At 46.9% G+C, this 22,963-nt stretch overlaps 2 protein-coding genes across 2 annotated transcripts in view; one reads left to right on the top strand and one right to left on the bottom strand.

Annotated features, from left to right (window-relative positions):
• LOC147750897 (guanylyl cyclase-activating protein 1-like) overlaps positions 1 to 19,031 on the top strand; it is a 157,616-nt gene extending 138,585 nt beyond the window's left edge. The window contains exons 3-4 of the mRNA XM_086918638.1: positions 14,338 to 14,428; positions 15,427 to 19,031. Of these exons, the coding sequence (XP_086774764.1) occupies positions 14,338 to 14,428; positions 15,427 to 15,554 (219 nt within the window). The 3' untranslated portion in view covers positions 15,555 to 19,031. The remainder of the gene's footprint in view (positions 1 to 14,337; positions 14,429 to 15,426) is intronic.
• Positions 19,032 to 20,570: 1,539 nt separating this feature from the next.
• LOC147750895 (natterin-3-like) overlaps positions 20,571 to 22,963 on the bottom strand; it is a 54,116-nt gene continuing 51,723 nt past the window's right edge. Inside the window, exon 3 of the mRNA XM_086918623.1 lies at positions 20,571 to 22,939. Coding sequence (XP_086774749.1) covers positions 21,934 to 22,939 — 1,006 coding nt within the window. The 3' untranslated portion in view covers positions 20,571 to 21,933. The remainder of the gene's footprint in view (positions 22,940 to 22,963) is intronic.

Here is a 22,963-nt window from a genome sequence, read left to right as displayed (position 1 = left end):
ATCTTGGACAGGCTGCGCCAACATGCTGAAAAGATCAATTATCTTGTGTGGGGTTAGATAAGCCCTGTGGAGGATGTAGTGATGAATGAGCCAGAAGCGAGCATTGCGTGGGATGCAACTGGGTGCCTCCAGCACCACATCCCACTCTTTGTTCACCCATGGGCAGCGTAAGTCTGTTTCCCACTGGGGGACAATGTGAGGAGTGTTGGAGCTGTGTGGGTGCGCAAGGAATCAGCAAACCAGCAGATCAAGTGTGTGCCTGCTTCCTTGACGTGTACATTTTGTATGGTGAGATGCATGGGGCATTTTTTTTGTAGGTCCCCCAGCTGTTGCCCAGCACAACTATCAGTAAGTTGTGGAGAAGAAACTGGCCGGGGGTAGTCTGTCATCCTCAATCATGGAATCTAGTGGTATAAAGGCGCCTTCTCAATACAGATCCCCAAGAGCGTGGATTCCTGCAGTATGCAATGAGGTGAGCTCAGCCAGCAATGTAGGTGAAACGTGAAGTGGTGTTTTTAACAATGGAAGCGCTGGTGTGTATGGGTAGATATGTTTGGTGATGAAAAGGGAGAGCACTAGAAAGCAACGTGCAGGGGTGGAATAATTGGCAACAGTGCAGACTGGTTCCAGGCAGGAGTGGTGTTGGCGGTGTCAAATGCAACAGTGCAGAGTGGTCCCAGGCAGGAGTGATGGTGGCGGTGTCAAATGCAACAGTGAGGAGTGGTCCCAGGCAGGAGTGGTGGTGGTGGTGTCTGCCAGGCATGTCAATAGGCAAAAAAGGGGCCCCCTGTAAGGACGGATATATGGCAGACTAGCAGGGGAAATACAATCAAAAGCTAGCACGAAATAGTATCGCCCTTCTACTCAATAGCCAAGGCTCAAAAGAGTCCCATCATACGATTGGCAGTAAATATACTCACTACGACCCAGAACAACATGGATTAAGTCAAAACCAATTCATTATCAAAAATATCTTTGTATTTTATTTCATTTTTTCAAAAAGAGGGATATCCATTAAGATGTAATATACAACATAAATAATACAATCACCGAAAAGATCACAATAATTCTGCTATCAATGGTAATTTCAATAGTGTCCCACACATCCAATCACTCATCCTACCAATTATACAATGCACTCGCTCATTCTAACAACCACATTAACCTCAATACATTCACACATATTCTCACATACAATCTTCATTCTAAATACATCAATCTAGAGATGCCAGATGTAGTACACATATCCAGCGTCCTGGGGGGTCTCCGGATGTAGATAGGAGACTAAATAACCAGGGCACAGAACAGTTCTTAAGCGCCAACGCGCGTTTCGGTGCTTGGCCGGGTCGCAGGGCCGCAACTTCGTCAGGGCATACAATAGAAGGGGGAGGAGAGGACAGTGGGGCAACAAAACAACAGCATTCAATCCCGGGAAGGTTTTAGGTTCCCGTCCAGTTAGACAAACAATGGTCTTTTTCCAGGCTGAATTTCGGAAGCCGCGCGGGCAGCAATATGACCGAATGCCACACCCGTGGGTCGTAGTGAATATATTTACTGCCAATCGTATGATGGGACTCTTTTGAGCCTTGGCTATTGAGTAGAAGGGCGAGACTATTTTGTGCTAGCTTTTGTCTGTCAGGCATGTACCAGCCATCCATCCGACCAACCATTGCAGCTGGGAGGCCAGATAAAAGTTGGGTACAGCTAACCCTCCCTTGTCCTTGGGCAAATACAGCTTCTGTAGTGTTACACAACAGTGCATATTATGCCAGATCAATGATCACATCAGACCTTCCAGGGTGGTGAAAAAGGGCTTTGATACATAAACGGGAAGGTTAGCAAAATAATAAAGAAATTGGGGTAACATAATCATCTTAATGAGGGAAACGCAACCTGCAACCCCATCTGCACGCGCACAGACATTAGTGCCCTGGGGAGGTTGCCATCATATAGATCTGTAGGTGAATAATAAATGCCTAAATATTGAAACATATGGGGCTGGCAAGGCAGGCGAAGACCGTTTAGCATGGACACTGGGTCAATTATTGTGGTTGAGAATGGATATAAACAGGATTTGGTCCATTTGACCTTCAGTCCAGACAAGACAGCAAACATTTTGAATATGGAGGCTATGCCTTCTGGCAACAATTTGACATCCCTGAGATATATAAAAAGGTCGTCAGCATACAATGACACTGAGTGTAAGGTGTCCCCTAGTGGGATATCCCAGGTACAACTATCAGCATGAAGTGCCAACTCCAGTGGCTCAATGGCTAATGAAACAAGCATTTGCAATGTAGTAGGTCTCACATTTTTTAGAGTTAGAGCTATTGGTATTGTACATGACAATGTATTTTACCTATGTGTTTTGGTTTGTAGTGTAGTGGATGTATGAATAGAGACACAGCTGCAGCACTGCCTAGAGGACTTAGAATGAGGAATACCCACTGGGACCAGAAAAAAGCTGCAGCACTGTCTAGAGGACTAGGAATGTGGAATTACCACTGGAACCAGAGAAACAGCTAGCAGCACTGGTTAGAGGACTAAGAATGAGGAATTACCATTGGAAACAGTGATGCAGCTGCAGCACTGCCTAGAGGACTAAGATTGAGGAATTACAACTTGGACTGGAGAAGCAGCAGCAGCACTGCCTACACGACTAAGAATGAGAGATTACAGCTCTGGTAGGGAGATGGGTTGGAGATGGACGATGAGGAGTGGCAGGAGGCTCTGGCCTCCCCAAAGGAGGTTGCAATCTCATCCAGGCTATGTCTGGTCCAGTTAAAGGTACTCCACAGGATATATGTTTCCGGACCAACCCTGGTTAAAATGGGAAAGATAGATGAGGGTAGCTGTAGGCGCAGATGTGGGCAGATTGGTCATTTATGCATATAAATGGGAGTGCCTCCTTATCCAGTCCTATTGGTCATGGGTGGACGAATGAATGAGTCATGTGTCTGGAGTAGTCATACGGCCAGAGGCTAAGAGATGTCCCTTGAATATTTGGGAGCCTACCGACCTCAACAGTTGAAATAAGCTTTGGCTACACTGGGCCAGATGGTAGCTAAACAGAACATTGCGCAGCTATGGAGAGCGCAGGAGCCACCCAGGGTGGACTCCTGGAAAAATGACATGGACTGGTGTATGTTCAGGGAAAAAACGTTTATCTCTCCCGTGGGTGTCCCAGGAAATGGTCCTCCATATGGAACAAATGGAATAACTATCGCAGGTGTATTTGTACCGCCCTAGATCCTGTTTCAGATGACCAACTTGCACCATAGTCATTGTTGTCACTCAGAAATATTTGTATGCTTGTACCTAAGTATGCTTTAGACTCGAAGCATGTATGCATTTTCTTTGCCCTGTAATGTCGCCTTTTGATGGTTAATAAAAATTAAAAAAGGAATGAGAGATTACCACTGGGACCAGAGAAGCAGCTTGCAGCACTGGCTAGAAGACTAAGAATGAGGAAATACTACTTGGAACAGAGACACCGCTGTAGCACTGCCTAGAGGACTAAAAAAGGGGAATTGCCACTGGGAACAGAGACACAGCTGCCACATTTGTGACCAGATAAAGTACAAGATTCACAGTCCTGTTTACAGAAATCGAGCAACAGAGCTCCTAGTGGTGAAACATAATTAATGCAAAAAATTAAAGACTCGGTGAAAGGGAGCTAGCGAGTAAAGTAAAATTTCTAACATACTAACTTTGTGACTGCTCAACTTGATTTTCATTGACCCAGACAGGCATTAATCATTTGTTCGGTAACTGATCAAACTCACATGCCTCAAAACACTCAACTATTACCCCACTCCAATCACGCACTTCATATACTTTGCCAACATGAACTAACCTCTAAAGGATTTGAACCTGTGACCTCAAAAGTAGCAAACTGAAATGAACAAAGGACCCCGCAGCCCCCGCAGTTTGGGGGGGGGGGGCTGAGCTCCAGGGGGCCCCCCTCAGCCCAAAAGAATAGTCTGAAAGCTCCGGAGTATGTCAGGAGGGGGGCCCATCCATGTACTTTGTAGGGAAGCCCAATCAAGTTTTGTTACGCCACTGCTGATGCATGCTAATTTCCAGCTGAGCTATGCAACAGCTTTCTTGACTTCACTATGTTTAAATGTCTCCACTTCCATCTTGTGCTATACATAAACAAAACATGAACTGTTTCTGGCTTTAAGTTCAATTGTTTAGTCTTGCAAGGCTTCAGTGTTGAAGCTGGAGCCTTGAATCTAAACACACACATTAATGCAAGCATAGAGTAAGAGCTTAAATAGGCAGAGGGAAATTAAGTGCCCACCTCACACTCACTGCATAGAGTGTCCACCTCCAACTCACATTATCTATTTATTTTATGTTTAATAACAGAAAATTTCAAACTTGTCTTATTTCATGCTAATTTATTTCAGCAGCGCCTAAGTGATGTGAGACTGTTTTGGGATGAAGGTAGTGTCATTTAGTAAACAAAATTATTTACCACCATTTTCCCTAGGGCACTGGGTGGAATATGTGTGTTTTGAAGGAAGCCACAAGTGACCCAGTAGAATACAGTGGATAAAGCCGAAGATGTTTGCCGAAACATTACATTTATGGGATCCGGGAACAATCTTTACATAGAAAGATATTAAACATTGACACAGCCAATGGTTTCCGAGTGATTATAGCGAAGGACACGTTACCACAACTGAGAATATATGAGGGAGGAGAAGAGAGCAGAGAGGGTGCAGTTTTAGAAGAAGAGGGACTGGAAGAGGGAAGACTGGGTTTGAACTGATAGAGGAGAAGCAGGTGCTGGCACAGGATCCCGAGCAGGGAGATGGGTCAAAGTAAGAAAACGGCACTGTCTCAGTCCACAGTGACCCACGCATCCTGCAGGTGAGGGGTGCAGCTCCACTGGCCCGGGGTCGAGTATGACTCAGAGATTGAGACAAAAGGAGGATCACACGGACAAAAGGATTAAAGTAGGTGCAGTAACAGTCAGCCACAGCCTGAAGGGTAATCCAGAGTGGATTGCTTATGAAGCTTTCATGCACGTCAGGAGACTTAACTGAAAAAGTGTTGTCCTAAGGCAGGCCAGATATCCCAATGCCTTTGACCTGTTACAGGCACTAGACACCAAGAATAAGACATGGATACCCACAGAGAGCATCCTCACTGGTGACTGTTGGTGCTGTATGGTCTGCTACCCAGATACCAACAAATACTCAAAAGATACCTGTGATGTTCACTTAACAGTGATTATAGCTTAAGATTTGGAATCGGCTCGGTGCAGCAGAGGGATCCTGGGCCTCACACAGAAGCAAGATGGTGGTTGGACGCAGCGACGGGTGGAAAGCAAAGCGGCTGCACCTGAAGTCGTGGCACGCTGGAAACATATGAAAAATTTCCCAAAAACACCACATGAACAATAGAAGCAGACAAAAGAAGCGGAAGGAAACTGTACTTGGGTGGTGCTCCTGTGAGAAAAAACGGAAGTGACATATCGCTGTATTAACCATTTATGAAGCAGCAAAGAAGAGTGACACTGCACAGAACCAATGTGAAGGCAGCAGGTGGGAGCAAAGTCCTTTATCGAATACAGCTGCAGAGGCTAGACTGAAAAAGGATAGGCGAGAGGGGGCAGCCCTGGCGTGTGCCTCTGACAACAAGAATGGGTTCAGAGATGAGGGTGCTGGTACTCCCACGTCAAAGGGAGAGTGTAGAGAAGCCAAACCATACAACAAAGCGGGCTACAAGGCCATAAGGTTTTAAAACCTTAAAGAGAAAGGGCCATTCTATTGAATCAAACGCTTACTCCAGATCTAGAAACATGCAGACAGACTGTGGTCAGGAAATGGCGTGTATTCCATAACCCTAAATATTCTGTGCAGGTTGAGTGAGGTACTGCGGGCTGGGACAAAGCTGTTCTGGTCCAGGTATACCAGTGTCGGCACCAGCGGCGCCAGTTAGTCAGCAAGTATCTTGGACAATATCTTGTAATTAGTGTTCAAGACAGTTAAAGGCCTATGGGAGCCTAGTGCTGTAGAGTCCCTATCCAGCTTGGGGAGAGATAGTAGTGATGCTTCCCATATCGATGGTGGCAGTCAGAAGGCTTGAAGTGCTTCATCGTAGACTGTCAATAGACAAGGGGCTAATAATGGAGCGTAATTCTTGTAGACCATCAGGGCCCGGCAACTTGCCAGTCGACAAGGACCCAATGTCTCCCGACTTTCAGAGAGAGTGAAGGGGCTGTCTAGCTCTGTCTTCTGCTATAATGTGAGTTGCAATATAGTGACGGTAGTGATGAAGGCATCTATGTCAGAGGTAGTGGCATTAGAAACCGATTAATATAATGCAGAAAAGTGGGCAGTCAGCTCTGCATGTATGTCGCATTGAGTGTGGAGTAAATCCCCCAAAAGTTGTGCGCAGTGTCAGTATCTGATGTCGGGGTTGCTCTTTACTGAGTAAGGAGGCCAATAGTGCTCCAGAGTTATCAGCATCTGCGTGAGTCCTGGCTAAGTGAGCCGTATAATTGAGACAACAAAGTCTCTCCAAAAGGTCCATATGTTCCTATCATGCCTGTGTCAGTTAGTCCCGGTAAATGGGGTCCTGCAAGGCTTGCGTTTCATATGTTAGTGTTGTTACACTCGAGTTTCGTGATGTCTTTGTCAAGTTGGTGGTGGACGTTTCAAGTGGTGCCTATTCACTGCCGCCATATCACTACTTTAAAAGGATCCCACTCAATTAACCAGGAGGTTACAGTATCTGCATTTACTTTGACATTTTCTGTCATAGCAGTGTCTAGACAAGTATGGAAGGGAGTTTACTCAAGTGCAAACGCCAAGTAGGTACAGGTGAGGGAATCTTATGCTAGTTGAAATGCAGGGGTTCAGGGTTATGGTCAGAGTGCATGCAACCCAAATATTCAGTATGTGTGACATGTGGAAGGAGGTCCGGAGAGCCAATAATATGGTCAATGCGAACATGTAAGCTATGTAGGTACAAGTAAAAGGAATACACTAGGGTCGTAGAGTTACGCGCTCGCCAAATGTCTACTAAGCGCCAATTTCTGAGCCAGTCCATAAGATGTTAGGCATTCGTCATGGCAGTTGTGTTGGAGAGGAGGGGAAACGAGCCATCAAGGTCAAGTCTCAGGACACTATGACAGTCTCCACCCACAGCCAGGGCAGTCAGTTCCAGGCCGACAGCACAGCAGATAACTTGGTCAAGAATGCTGCCTGGTCCGTGTTCGGAGAATTTATGCTGCCAATTACAATGTGTCAACAGTTTAGTCTGCCCTTGATTAAAATGTATTGTCTGTCTGGGTCTATCCTGGAATCATTAGTCTGAAAAGGGACCCTAGCCTTGATCCACACCAGTACCCCCCTCACGTATGTTGAGAAATTAGTAGAGTATACCCCCTCTCCAGCACCTTTGCAGCTTGATAGCCTCGGTGGTGATTAAATGTGATTCATGCAAATAATCATTATGAGTATTGCGGCATCAGGGGTAGGAGTCCCCGGTATACCTGCATGCTGGAGTGTGCATACCACGGAGGTTCCATGGTATTACATTTGTGCCAGACATGGCCCAGAGTGGGGCTTGTGTCTGAATCATCTGGCTTCGCCAAGAAGGGCAAGCATCAGATCCAGGGTGCTGCACATGCCGATTGGGTGCAGACATGAAAACCTGTCATTAACCAAAACAAAAGAACAAGAAAGTTCGAGCACATAATTCCATTGGGTGCAGAAATACAACGTGCATCCGTTCAAACTGTGTAACATAGTATCCCTAGCGAGAGAGAGACCAACCAGTGGAATTAGAGCAGTGTCAGGTGCAGACAGAGGGGACGCCTCTGATCAGACACGACGTGGGAGTCCTTTTGCTTTGTCTCCAAGCAGAGAAGGATGTGGCGAATCAGGACCTTTAGTGTCAGTCCAGTGCCAAGCCTCCTTAGGATCCATGAAGAAATAAGATTTTCCATCCATCTGGACCCGGAGTTCTGCTAGTAAAAGAAAGGAGTATTTTACTTAATGTTCATGTAGGGAGCGTTTCAATGCCATAAATGACCTCTCTGACACTGCATCGCCAAGGAGTAGTCTGGGAAAAGCATAATCCGGTCATTATCCACAGTAAGGTCAGCCCCCTTGCGGGCCTCTCGGAGGATGAGGTCCCGGTCCCGGTAATGCAATACCTTGAAAGTCAGAGGTCTGGGGTTCGCTCCCAGCAGCGGTTGGTGGGCCGGCACATTGTGTGCTCTTTCGATCGAGAAGAACGGTGAGGGGGCAGACGGGGAAATAAATCCAAGAATCCACAGTTCGATGTAAGTGATGGCCTTCAATGTTCGCCCGGAGGCCTACCACTCGGATGTTGTTCTGTCTGGATCGGCCCTTCACGTTATCTGCTCTTTCTCCGAGGATGCGAACATGGTATGCAAGACAGTTGAGTTGAGTTTCTGTTGCATTTTCCTGAGGTTGTAAGGTGGTCAATGACTGTTCTGTTGCGTGCACTCTATCTGCCAGCTTCTGGTGATCAGCATGGAGAAGATTAAGGTCAGCTACAACAGTGTCAATCTTTTTTTCTGGTTAAAGTCTCGACTTCCCAATTGCCACCAGTACTATGTCAAATTTGTCCCTAGGTGTCGCCACACTGCCAGGGTGACCAGGGGGTTCTGATGTGTCAGAAATTGATCTAGAGACAACAAAATGTCAGGAGGGTTTACTCTTAGGCGACCCATGAGTTAGTCTGTTAGTTGTGCGGTGATTGAATTTCAGGATACAGTCGAGCCTGCTTGCCTATACCAGATGGAGTGACAGTATATGGCAGCAGGAGCAGCTCACCCGTGGGTTTCAGCGGCAGTTCAGGATGTTGGAAGTCACTGCTTTAGCTGTTGCATAGACATATTTAGAAGCCAAGATAGCTGCAGCAGTTCTGAGTAGGAGCAGTTGCCGCCGGACGTTGATGCCAACAGGAAGTTCAATAGGGTGATGGCTAGGGCCTGCTTGCACAAAAGGGATAGTGCAGTAGGTGCAGCCCTAAGTAGCCAAGTGATGACGGAGGTTGGCTCACCGTCGCGGGCTCACGACAAAAGCAACAACAAACTGCACCAGGAGCCCGGAAGAACCATGCAGGAGTCGTCCAATATTGGCAGAACATGGTGGCACCAGGATTGTGCGCGGTTATGAAGGCAGTCCTTAGGGAGGAAGTGCAGTGTTCAGTGACAAGGTGGCTAGCGACTCTGTATATGGCTTCAGGAGATGTAGATAAGATGTACATTGTCAGGGCAAGCTCACTCATTGTTTGTATCCGAGCAGCGATTAACGTGCACTTGATGCACATCAGTATGGCTGAGGCATCGCAGTGGGCCAGTGTAGGGGGCAACTGATGCAAGTGTCCTAGCTCCCTAAGTAATACAAACAGTTTGGGTAGCACAGCAGAGGTGTCCTGGTGAGCACTTCAGTGCAACCTCCCCCCCAGGCCACGGAGAGCTCAGGGGCATGGGCCTCTGAGCGCAGAGGCCATGCTCAAGGTAATTAGAGGAGCGATAGTGGCTGGCCAGTCCGCAGTGCAACAGGTCCCTGAGACACCACCAGCTCCCAGGGGGTCAACAAACAGGTCAGCACCCCATATCCAACAAGGCAGCACAGGAGCAGGGGGAGTGCAGTCGTGCTTGAGTGGCCCATGACACCTCCGGTGCGTCCGCCCAATCGCCAGTAAGACACACTATGATGTTGTGGTGGCGCTGGGTCTAGGGCAACAAACGCCAGCCCACCGCTCCACTGCTCGGTTCCAGATGTGGCCCCAGGATAAAAGTAATCTGTCCGGGCCCTCCTCTAATAAGGGGAGGAGGGGCCTTGTTTTCCGGTCTGGGGAGGACCTAGTCCCTGCGTTTTAGCACTGCCCTACTTGCACCTGAGCCATTCCCAGCACACACAGAGAATGGGCGTGCAAGGCTGCCCACTGGTGGCGGTTGAGGGGGCTCCAGAGTAAAGATACACCAGGACTGGAAGTAACAGAAAGTCAGCATAATGCCCTACCTGATACTGGGGTGATAAAGTCCGAGTTGCCAATGGAGATGTACGCTGGCCCACGGGCACGGCTTGGCACAGCAGCCCTCTGCTGTCAGGAGCCCGGGAGGTGAGGAGCTGGAAAACCAGTCAAAGCAGCTCCCAAGCCATCTGCAGGGTAGGCATACCCGCCTCCGTCAATGAATGCACCTTGTGCATTGGATAAATGGAGGATGAGAGGGATACGGTACAGAGCTCCTTCTGAGAGCATCTGCCATCTTGGCCTCTGATGCCACACCTCCCTAAAAAGGCCTGTTCACTTCTACTGATTACTACACGACATGCTTCCACCACCGAGCTTGTCTGCTTACCTCTGGAAAAGGCAGAAGCCTTTCACCACTTTGAGGGTAGAAGGTGGGTGCACCACCCAGTCCACAAAGACGGCAATCCTTGAGACAAGCCTATGTCATGGCACACGCCCATGATCGTGTTCGCCAGTAACAACAGAAATCAGCACCACGTATCCAGACATTGTTGCAGCTGGGGCACTCAGGACAGGGGTACACGTCTGTCAGTGGTGAACAAGTCAAGTCAAGTCAAGTCAAGTGATTTATATAGCGCGCTACATACCCAGAGGGTCTCAAGGCGCTTGAGGAAGGGTGGGGAATTACTTGTCGAATATCCAGGTTTTAAGTTGCTTTCTGAATGTAAGGTGGTTCTGAGTGAGGCGAAGGTGAGTGGGAAGTGAGTTCCAGGTTTTAGCTGCCAGGTAGGAGAAGGATCTGCCTCCCATGGTGGTTTTGTTGATGCAAGGTACAGTTGCAAGGGCTAGGTTGGAGGATCGTAGGTGGCGGGAGGGGGTGTAGAAGGAAAGTCGTGAGTTGAGGCATTCGGGTCCAAGTTCGTAGAGTGCTTTGTGTGCGTGGGTTAGGAGGCGGAAAGTAATCCTCTTGTTAACGGGGAGCCAGTGGAGGTTTTTCAGGTGTCCAGAGATGTGGTCTTTACGCGGGATGTCTAGTATGAGTCTGGCTGAGGCGTTCTGGATGCGGAGTTTTGCGGTGGTACCGGCGTATAGGGTGTTTCCGTAGTCCAGGCGGCTCGTGACCAGTGCGTGGGTGACCGTTTTTCTAGTTTCGGTGGGGATCCAGCGAAATGTTTTTTTGAGCATGCGAAGAATATTAAAGCAAGAAGATGAGACGGCGTTGACTTGTCTGTTCATAGAGAGTGAGGAGGTTGACACTCAAGATAACTTTTTTAATATTGCAGTGCTGAGAAAATAAATGTCAGCGTGTTTCGGCTTTTACAAGCATTGTTCATGACATCGGCCACCCTATTGAATCCCCCTTATCAGCCTCCCATGACATAAAAATAGAAACAAGGTGTGACTGCTTCCTCAGGTTCCTACACATCATAGGGGCCATCTTTGTCAATGCAATTCTACATACCTGCAAACTCAGTCTGTATTTATTTAACAGTACATTCCTACTTATATGCTATTGCTGCAAAACTTTTCAGAAATGAATATATAATTATTCAATATTAATTCATATTTCTAAGTATTTTGGTTTAAGTATTTTGTCTCATTAATGCCCAATTTCATTTCATTTCATAGATAAACTCATTACCGCACCTAACATATTGAGGTACTCATTCCTCCCAGGTGTGTTTCTTTACGAAGTTGAGCTAGTACAAATCAGTTCATTCAATACTCCTTAATTTATATATATATATATAGTAGGTGGAATGATGCACCAAACAGCCAATAGCATCCAGTGAGTGGAAAATGATATATGTGTGTGTGTATATATATATATATATATATATATATATATATATATATATATATATATATATATATGTGTGTGTGTGTGTGTGTGTGTGTATATATATATATTTTTCACTCACCGGATGCTATTGGCTGAGTAGGGCATCATTCCATCTGCTTGCATTGTATTGCATGAGGGACGATTTAACAACTCAAAAGTACACTCAATCATCACAAATCAAATTATTTATCTCATAGATAAATTGTATAGAGAAAGCAATCTTTTTAATTACATTTTTTTTACGCAGCACTCTTTAATGTTTTAGTCAAGACTTAAAATGCAAGCCAGGCTGATGACTTGCCAATTCTTGTCCTTCCTTTAGGCATTTTTCTATTTTATGAACTCTTCAATGAAGATGGTATCCACTCCAGTCACTCCTTTCTTGCAACAGGGACACAAGTAGACATCTTCTGATCCTTTCAGCAGGTCTATATAATACCTCCTTGTTTCCAGGCATACAAGAGTATTTAAACAATAGATCTTCGATGCTTTACCTACTATCTTGGAAATAAAACAGGCTATCCCATGTTCCTCGTCTCATGTCAGAACTACAGATTACAATAACATATTAAAGGGAAAGTTCTACATTATTGTTTTAATGAACAAACCTTTTGCAACTTTATGGGGGCATTTATTTCACTTTCTGCCCTGCTTTATAGCTAGTATAATTTCCATCCACCCAAATAGCAAAAGTTCTACATCTACTAAAGCCGCTTTAGAAAATCCAATATTAAGGATGTACTGATAGGGCGTCACCCGTGTCTCCACCAAAGTGGCTGCATCAATCACAGGAGGATTCATTTTGGGGAGATATTCCATCAATGCCCGTCAAAATTAGAGGAGTCTTGGTTGTGGATATCAGACATGTGTCCCTAAAGTAGGGATGCTTTGTCAGTGACCTCATGTGTGATATCCCTCAAACGCTGGAATGCTACATAGCATGCCAACAACACTACACTCCCTTATTGAAAGCTAGACGGTTGAAGGGATGGCTCGGAGGACCGTCGCACCCACTTAAAAGTTCTCCCAAAGCCTGAGATGAAAAATAAAATGGTAATTCATTATTATTTTCCATCCTCCCATCCTGAACTAAACGTCAGGACGGGGGGGGGCTGCTCAATGACAGCAGCAGGGAGTGCGCTTGTTCCTTTGGCTGGCTGTCTTGAGGCGGCCAGCCAGACATGCGCTCTTTGAAACCCCTAACTCAACTATCTCTGTCTTAAGACAGCTGGGTTAGACTAAGTGCAGGGCTGCAGTGTCCTTGGGAGCATCAAGTGCGGCCGCTCACTCCAATCAGGACGATGCTTTCACAGTATGAGAGCAGCGCCAGGATTGGTGTAGGGATTTTCATGGTGGCCGAGCTTTAGTCTCGAGAGCTCGGGAGCAGGAAGTCCTTTCCTATGGTAAGTTTACTTTTATACTTTTTTATTTTATTTGTGCTCCCGTGCCTGTTTATTTTCTAATGTTTTAATTGTATTTGTTTGTTAGCATCTCGCACCCCCTTCCCCGCTGATGCCAGCCGTCACTGTCTGGTTATAATTCACAGTGTTAAATCCTACAGGCATGGTGGAAGGCCAGTCAGTTTGAATGGACAGCTGACTCAATGTCATAGCTGGCAGAGTCAAATCTGGACCTGGGTAGAATCCATGAAGCCAAAGCACTCCCCATCAATGACTCTCTCCTGGGTGACATGCACTAGGCCATGTATAGTGCCGGTGGTGCATTATGAATGTGAAGGTTTTGTTTTGGTTCATAATGAACATTTCTCTCATTCTTGATGGTACATTTGCGACCACACAAATAGCTGGTTTACTACTGTGATGGTTCAAGTCAGTCCACAAAGTAAAGCACATTTGAGTATGGGTTTATTCCAGGTATCAAAGACCCAAGACACGACACGTCCTGCAAGTATGGATCCCAACAGCTCACTGACATAAACTTATGTTACTAGTAGAGTTGTCATGAATGACTGCGTTCATTAAACTAAATCTAAAATGATCCACCTCTTTCAAAAGGAAAAAGATGCCCTCTCCATGTCCCTAAATGGTGTATCAAAGAGATGCCTCTCTAGCTAATGAGTCTCCTATCTCTCAGACTTTCTCACACGTCCCTAGCTCACCGCTAGCTTTTTTAATACACCCCCCCACCATTCTCTCACATCGTATTCCTAGCTTTCTTTTTCATGTAACCTTTATATGCCACCACTTCTCTGCCTCTAGGGAGCTTTCCTTTCCCTTTCTTTCTCACTCTATATTTCATCTTCTCGCCCACTTCTTTTTCTCTTCCTTACTTCTTTCCCACTTTTTCTCTATCTTTCCTACTTGATTATCTCATTCTGAATCTTAGTCTCTTTCTTAACTCTCTTTATTTATTTCTCAGTTAAATCCGTCAGCTGCTGCTCAATCTATTTCCATCCTCCCAACCTCACACTCTTGCCTATACCTCTCACTCTTGCTGTTCTACATCACACTCTATTCGACCTAATTGTCTCACTTTCCCCTCTTTCTCTTTCATTCAAGGCTGTTCGTGCTATCAGTGGCTGTGAGCATGAATGCACTGCAGAGGAGTTTACCAACCGTGTTTTTGACAAGATCGACGTCAACGGCGATGGTGAGACCCGTCTTATTTTTAATCCCCTCCACTTTTCCTCCAACCTTTTAGATTTTTAGGACTGTACTTCTGAATATCGACACACATAATATTGTCATATAAAAATATCAAGGGCAGAATATCGAGGGGCAAAATATTGAAAGGTAAGTGCATATTGTGAAATACAGATTTACTATTCCTCACTCAACATCGACCTGCTTTGAAAATGTATGTACCGCTTAGGTACATATATGTGAAGTTAGGTATAGAAAATGTAGACCTAGTTACCTTTCAATATTTTTGGGGCTATTTTGCCCTCTATATTCTGTCCCATCGATCTGCAGGAGTCGATATTCAGGGTGCACACTGATTTTAGTACGTCTGTTACTACTCACCCTACCTGCTCGTTATTCAATCCACCACACTCCGCGCTACTTGAGGTGGTCAAGTACAGGAGAGTGCGGTGATGAGATGAGGTAAAGAAAAGGAATGGCTAGAGTGAGGAGACAGAACTGGAGGGGGAGATATCTCCAATACATGAAATAACCTAGGTGGCCCGAAAGAGTAGAGGCAGTCTGGGCTACTTGTTAGGGAAAGAGACACCATTAGCCAACAGAAGAAGTCTGGGGAAAGACGCCGCTGGGATAAATATGTTGTGAATAAATGCTCCCAAGCAGTAAACAGTTTTCTTGGATCAATCCAGACTATCTACAGAAATATAGGTAGCCTGAAGAGGGAAACAGGGTGGAACGACCAGGGATAAGGAGGATGCAGGTAGTACCCTGACACACTGAGGACATGTTGATCTCTGTATGGAATCTGCATAAGAAAATGGACGAGAACGTCCTCTCACCTCCCACAGAGATGCCCATGGTCCTTATAGTCAGTGGAAGATCTGAGGCATCAGTGCCAGGCAATCACAGTTCTTTGCAAACCTTTCTCTTGCATGCTCTTGTTTGCCACATTCATACGCTTGTGCACACCACACGCTGACCCTCTGGCCTCTCTATCATCCACAGGTGAGCTTTCTCTGGAAGAGTTTGTGGAAGGCGCCAGGAAGGATGGGGAGTTCATGGAGGTGATGATGAACAGCCTGGACCTGACCCATATCGTGACAATGATTAACAACCGGCGACACAGTGTCTAGAGAAGGCATACGGAAGGAGGGCTGTAGAGGATAGTGTGCAAGAGAGGGTGCTAGGGATAGTGCATGCATAAGATGAGTACACAGGCTTGACAAAGACAGATGGGGACAGTGTGTGTGTGTGTGTGACAGAGAGAGAGTGACATGTGTATGCATTAGGGCTAATGTGGACAGAGAGAGTACGCATGTGCAAGAGGAAAATGGAGATAGGGTGAATATGAGGGGGCGGTAGATAGGAGTAGTGTGTGTGATTGCCAGAGCTAGGTTTAATGTATGTGAGGTCAGTATGTGAGAGAGATAAGAACAGTGTGTGAGGGAATAGTGTGCTGTCACTCTGGGCCACTCCAGGTCTGTGGTCCTTCAAATTCTTCACATGATAGTAATCCATTGCAAGTAAAGGTGCATGATGGGTATATGATGTGTGGTTTTTAGGCGTTCCAACACTCAATCTTCCTATGTCAATACTTCCACAGAGACCTGCGGCTCCCCCCAGATCCTACTGACATATGTATATAACCTCTATTCACCTGGTACTTCCTGTGTACTTCCTCTGAGCTGTCAGATACTGACTGTCCAGCCTCGTTATAAATGCTTGTAACTCAGTCACAGAACCTTCCTGCTCTTAGTGACTTTAGCCAGCGCTGCATGGTTTGGTCGGATTACTGCTTCGGACACTACTCAAAAAAGCCAGTGCCAAACGAGTCATTACCACCGAGAGGCATTGGGTAAAACAAGAGATCAGATCTGGTCTGCAGCTGTACAAAAGGCGTAGACACGGAACAAAGGCACTTGTGTGCTTTGGAGCATGTCTGGTTTCAACAGGCCTATCTTGTGTGTTTTCCTCTGGAGTCTTTAAAGAGCTATCCTGCTGTGTATTGTAATTTAGCTGAGAATGAATGCTTGAATGTATCGCCTACACACTCTTGGCTCCAGGCTAGCTTTGCAGGTTGGGTTTACAGTACAGACCCATACTTCACTTCCTTGACATGGAAGATGCTTCCACGTCACTGCATCTGGCTTCCAATGCCTGGCTTGTTGCAAGAAAAATCAGGCGGTATGCGGTTTGGAGCACTCCGCTTACTGCATAGAAAGACATGCTGCAGCTGGGGCTTCAACCAAGATACCTGTGAGAGCCGCTGGGCTTCCATTGAGTCCAGTGTCAGTGGAGGTCTGTGGGCAGCGTGGTATTGTGCCACTGGGGTCAGAGGGCAGAGCTTTCTATTCCAATGGGGGAGTCCTCCAGAACAGGATGGGGCAACAGATCGAAATGACTTCAGCTAAGAGTGAGAAAGAAGGGAAAGAGGCTCTGTAAGGCCTACTTCCCTCAAGGGAAAATGAGAGAAGTCCTGCAGGAAAGGGAGGGAGCTGATGCAGACGAGGGAAGGGTTGTATTGAAGGGAAGGAACTTTGTGAAATGGGAAGGAGGGAGAGAGGCCCTGTAAGGAATACTGTGAAATTGAAGGGAACAACAGTGAGAGGACTGAGATGAGGGTAAGAAGTGTTCGACTAAGTAAAGATACAGAACAAGCTTCTGTAAGCTGGTGCCATGTATATACACAGGCTTTTGATAGCAAAGCGCCGTGCATAGAATATTGTGCAATATATATGTGTGTGTTTTATGTTCACCTCCCCAGACCATATCACTTTCCTCTGAGTAGATTCTTTCATAAAGAGATGTTCATACTGTGTTCTTTTCCACTCGATGAGGGCCAGGTGAATGTCCTACTTGAGTGAGGACGAAGATGAATAGGCATGATGTGAGGGAAGTGACGCCAGAGGCAGGTCCATGGGGCAAAGAGGATTTACAATCTTCAGGGGGCCAACTAGGTGACTCGAGATCTGCACGACTGAATGTTAGTCTCAACAAATAGGGTCTCTCTGACTCCTCAGTAGTGGATGGTCATTATGGGAGTTCAAGTGCCAGGGATCACTCTGGATCCTGAGGACCGCTTTAGGAATGGATGATCAGTGTCGGTGCTTATGGTCCAGGGATAACCCTGAACACAGATGAAAATGTTAGATCTTTATTGGATAAGGACCATAGGAATTGCCGTGCCCCTACCAGATGCTGCTGTTAGTCTCAGCATAATGCTGCTGCTCTCTCGAGTGTGCTGACAATGTGTATTGTTTGACTGCCAGTGCCATACGATGAATGTTGGACAGCTGACAGGACTGGCAGGGTTTGTGCCTTCCCCGTGGCATTGTTCATGGGACCATATGTAAATAGGAAGTGGCTTTTTTGCAATTTGTGCTTGATTTGTACTGTTGTTTGAAATAAAACGGTCTCAATATCCATCCAATGGGTGTCAGTGAGGATCTGTTCGCAGTAAATCCAACATTCATTCAATGTTTCCATCATCCCTCCATCAATGGACGCATGTATCCAACAATCTAGCCATGTATTCTCCCATCAAGCAATCAAGACAAGAATCCAGCTATCAATCAGTGCTCCCTCTCGTCAATCAATGAATGCATGCAACCATCCGTGGACTAAGACATTCCTCCATCAGCCAATGAATGCACCCATCCATCAGGCAGTCAGTCTACGCATTCATCAGCCACTGAATTCATCCAGCCTTAAATTTATGTTGTTGTCTCGCCAGCAATCAACACATCAGAATACGTGAAGAATGGCAGAAGTCCAACAGCAATCTTTGCCTGGAGCAGCAGCTTCTTTTTGTAACGCTCTGTCTGCACATCTAAGACCCAAACCCTTGCTCATGGCATCCAGACAATATTTACAAGATCACTTTTCATCTTTACCTAAGATTGAATTTCCTCTGGGTATCATGCCTTTCCCTGACCCACCTGCTTACACACTTTTTGTTTAATGAGAAACACTGCTGTGTCTGCTGTTCAGTCTAAAGTATCCTTATATTTCCATAAAAGTATGTGCAGTACATAAATAGCACTTATTTAGCAGGCCTGCCATTCATCCACTCACACCTGCCAGGCTATAGGTGTTTCCTGTCCTAACCCCTGCCTCCTACTGTCGTCACTGGCCTGGCACTGCCTGGGCCTCATAACGCTCAGTCCTCCACTGACACGTCCTTAACCTCTGTCTGCCAACCCTGTCCAAGCCTCACACTGGTAGCCCTGCCTTGGCACGTCCAGATCGAAGCCTTACAGCACTACCTGGCAGGGCCCACGCATCAGACTATCAGCCTCAACCGGAGGCGCCTAGGTTCTCCCCATCAGCCCTGAGCTGGCACTGCCCATGCCCCCGTGTGTGACATTGCACACTGGCATTATTCCATTGTCCGTACTGAAGAGGTGCGCTAGTGCCCACTGCAAGGGGAATGTCCAGGGATCACTCTCTGAGTCTCTCCTGCCACTGCCCAAGCCTTACTCTATTAAACCTGCACTGGCACACTCCTCGTTTCACGGCATCACCCTTTCACAATCTGCAACTCTGCACTGGCACTGCCGAAGCACGAGACTACCATCCTGGCACTAGCAGTGCCCACAACTCAAACTGGCAGTCTCAGATGAGACTGCCAAGGCCTCACATTATCATTCACATACTGGCACTGCTAGTAAATGTACTGGCATTGGTTATGATTCGCACAATTGGCCCTGCACAGGCATTGCTTACGCCTCACACTCTCATGCCAGTAATGGCACTGTCCAAACAGTCTGACAGTCCACCCCTGGCACTGCCAAAACCTCTGGTGCTGTCCAGAATTCACATGGCCATACCTGCCTTGGCAAAGCCAAGCCTTGGATAGACTGGTAGCCCCTAAAGATTCATGCTATCTGTGGTGCTTTGGCATTGCCGAAATTTCATACTAACAACCCTGCACTGGCACTGTCAAGCGGCATGCTTAGTCCTGTGATGGCAATGTAAAGCTGCGCACTGCCAGTCCAGCACTGACACTGATATTACCTTACATTATCAGCCTCCAGGGACTGCACCGGGACTGTCCAAGCCTCATCTCATGTTCATCCATGAACTTGCACTGCCCAAGTCCCAAATTGCATAAGCCCACCAAACTCACATTTGCATCCACAGGACTGTAATGGCACTACCCAACTTCACACTGTCAGCACCCACGGTCCTTGCCAGGTCCTCCTACTCTCATCAGCCCAATGCAGGCATTCCCAACTCCTCAGACTATGATGGGCTTATTTATGAGATCCCTGTGCCACTTTTGCACCATGTAAAGAATAAAGATTTAAGAAGCCACGCAAAGCCTCCCTGCGTGGCTTCGAGTGGCCCATAAATCATGAGTAAGGTGACGCAACGCAAATTGCTGCGTCGCCTTACTCTGTGCCCTGGAAGCATTCCATGAGCATTGCAGTGGGTTTTCCCATGCAACCCTTATCCCCTTCACTGCTGGCCCGTTTCCGCCCCTGTGCTGTAAACAAATGAACAGGGGCGGGCCATGACGAACCCCAGCCGTCATCAGCACACAAGCACCCTTATAGAATTTGATGCTGCCCCAGATTTACAAAGTGATGTAAACTTGGGGAAGCGTCAAATCTGTATGCCACTCCAGGTGCCCTACCATTAACATATTTCTTCTTGTTACGCCTTGTAACGAGGAGAAATATGCTCATTTCTCCTTGTTGTTTCCTCGTTCTATGTGTGCTGCGTTCTACAGCACACACGAAAGAGAAAAGGGGTCTCATAGGATTGTTTTTGTGCAGGAATGGCCTTCCTGCACAAAAACAATCCTGCCTGCTATGGAGCCACCCTTGCACCATGGTGCAAGTTTGCCTAAGTAGGTGCTAGGCCAAAACGGCGCCAGCGCAGGCAGAAAGAACAGGAATGTACCATATTGCTTGAATACGGTGCACTTGTGCCCTTTCACTTTGGCGCAGGGCAGCGCAGCAAGGTGCCATAAATGAGCCCCCAAAATCTCCACTGACACAGTCACAGCCTTACAGGCTCAGCACGGCACTGTATAACATCACCCTCCATGGGCACTGCCAGGCATCAGACTAGCTGCCTTCACTGCTCCTGTCAGTGCCCAAGCCTGGCAACCTTCTCATCTGGAATCAGTCCGGAATGCACAATGCTTTTGAGAGAATTTTATTGATTAACTTCCAAACTTGAAAATAAGACCAGAGCAAGAGTATTTGATCACGCGTCAGTATCACATAGGACGCTGCATGCGATTGAGAAGGAGAGAGCTGATCAGTGTTCGGACAAAAGGCTGGGCCTGCGAGGACACTGCTCAACAAGGCAGATCCAGAGAGGAGGCAGCTCCAGGAGTGTTTCCTCCACAGCATTGTTCTTCGGGTGTGTGGAGCAGGGGGTGGTGATAAGGCAGGCAGGCAGGCTGGCAGGCTGATGGGGTGAATTCGTTTCTGTAAGTGATAGAAGGGACTCCAGCTTGAGTTAACAAATGCAGGCAAAGGTGTCAGTCAAATATGTTCTGATAAATAAGGGTAGTTTAGCACAACCATGTGATTATTTTAAATCGTCCTGTTCTGTGAGAGTGTGACTTGGTCGTTCCTGAGGGCTAATTAAGGCCACATTACATATCAAGAGTCGAGAGACACTGTCTAGGGCTGGCTGTTGCACTGATTCCTACAGCGGGTGGGAAGGAGAGCAGATCCCTAGACAGTGAGGGTTATGTCGGCCATGTGATCTGGTCAAGGTAAAAGGTTTGCTGGAAGCAGTGGCATAGTGTTTACCGAAACCATACCTGGCGAGGGCGTGGGATATCAGGTCACAGCTATTTAGGGATAGGTTACGGGATAGATGTGCTGGCCTGAGATCTATTGTAGTTTTACATGGTGATGATATTGAAACCATGGGAAGGAAGGGGAATTTCTCCAGAGTGGTAGACCGTATGTCCTCCCTCAACTAAATTGAAAAGAAACACAGTCTTATGAGCACCTAATTATAAAGTTGGAACCCGACTGTGTTATGTCAGGACAGCTGGTCACAACAGGATGACAAACCATTTTGTGCCTAGCAAAATGAATGTGTCTGCCTGTAACGTAACTGGTGCTCATGTAAAGCGCTCGGATACCTTCGGGTCTAGTTTGCGCTTTATAAAACTCCACAAAAAAAAAAAACACCCGTCTAGTGTGGCATGTTTCATCACCTGTTTTCCTATCTACCATAGGAAGCATCCTGAACTGGCCCTATAGGTAAATAGACTCTCTATGGTATGATTATTCAGTAGGGAATAAACTTAGTACGGCCTATAAGTGGAGGTACACATTGTTTCTTTAAAATTACGAGAAAGGGGCGGGGTACCACTCTGTTAACAGATGTATTGAGAGTGGAGAGAAACAGAGAGTAAAGGAAAGTGGTGATTGATGTGTGAATAGATATTGCTATAGCTTCTCCTTGCACTAAGACGGTGGCAGTGGGTCTATCATGCTGTAAGCTTGAGAGAGGACTGTGTCAACATGAAGGCGTATGTTAGGACACCGTTGGAGTGGATGGTGTCTCGGAGCATGGCTCTGCGTCAGGAATGGGCTGGCATCTCTTCACATGCACTCCCACCACTCCAATTTGCACGCCGATGAAAGCCCCTCGAGCCTTGGTAGAGCGCGTTTCTCCATTTCCATAAAAGCGTGTGAGAGTGGCTGAGAAAGGCATATCCACTGTTATCTTCCTCCCCTCCATAATCACCTCACACACATGGTTCGGCTGCACTTCCGTCTCCAGCGAGAGGGTGTGCGTCACAGACTCTGTGCGAGTTGTCCCTTCTCGCCAATCGAAGGACACCTCTGCTGAAATGGTTAAAGATGTCTCCAAAATCTCGGGAATGCCCGCCTTGATGGTGGAGCTGACCCCGAACTTTGTTGAACGTCCAATGTCCCAGCGCTGCTCAACGGTGGTCGTTCTGCTCAAGGTGGCGGTCTTCTTCACTGTCTTACAGTCCTTGTTGATGACCCGGGAGGAAGCCAGCAGTTGAGGGGGCTGCTGGTAAAATTTGGCCTCATCTTTTAAGTACTGCACATCTGAGATCTTCTGAGCCTTGTAATCAGCGAAGATGCTCAACACCTCATAGCTCTTGTACCAATACTCCTTGCCTTTGTAAGGCAAGAAGAAGGCCTTGTTATGGGTGTCGACTTTTCCTAAGCCGTACTTGTTCTTCCCAACGTAGATGTTCACTCCGGAGCAGCTCCCAACGGAGTTCTTAGGAATGGATCCGTAGGACCCGGACTTCCACTCCAGAGACTCGAAGTTCTGGAGATTGACCAACACTCTGAAGGCGGAGGTGCGGTATTCCCGGTTTCCATAGGGGTAATAGCAGTATGGCCCAGTGGCAGGGCTGTAGAAACCCACTGCGCACCCTGGCGCAGCGCAGACATAGTCCGTGCGCGAGGTGTGCGAGTTCCAGATGGAGACGGCGCCTTCGGGAAGAGAGCCCGTCCACTCCTCCCAGTAGTAGTAGTAGTGTGTTATATAACCTGTGTTGCTGCATTTTCGTTTAATGGTCTGT

This window comes from Lissotriton vulgaris, chromosome 1_1 (genome assembly GCF_964263255.1).
Source record: "Lissotriton vulgaris chromosome 1_1, aLisVul1.2, whole genome shotgun sequence".
NCBI lineage: Eukaryota > Metazoa > Chordata > Amphibia > Caudata > Salamandridae > Lissotriton > Lissotriton vulgaris.
This window is presented reverse-complemented; position numbering and strand designations above follow the sequence as displayed.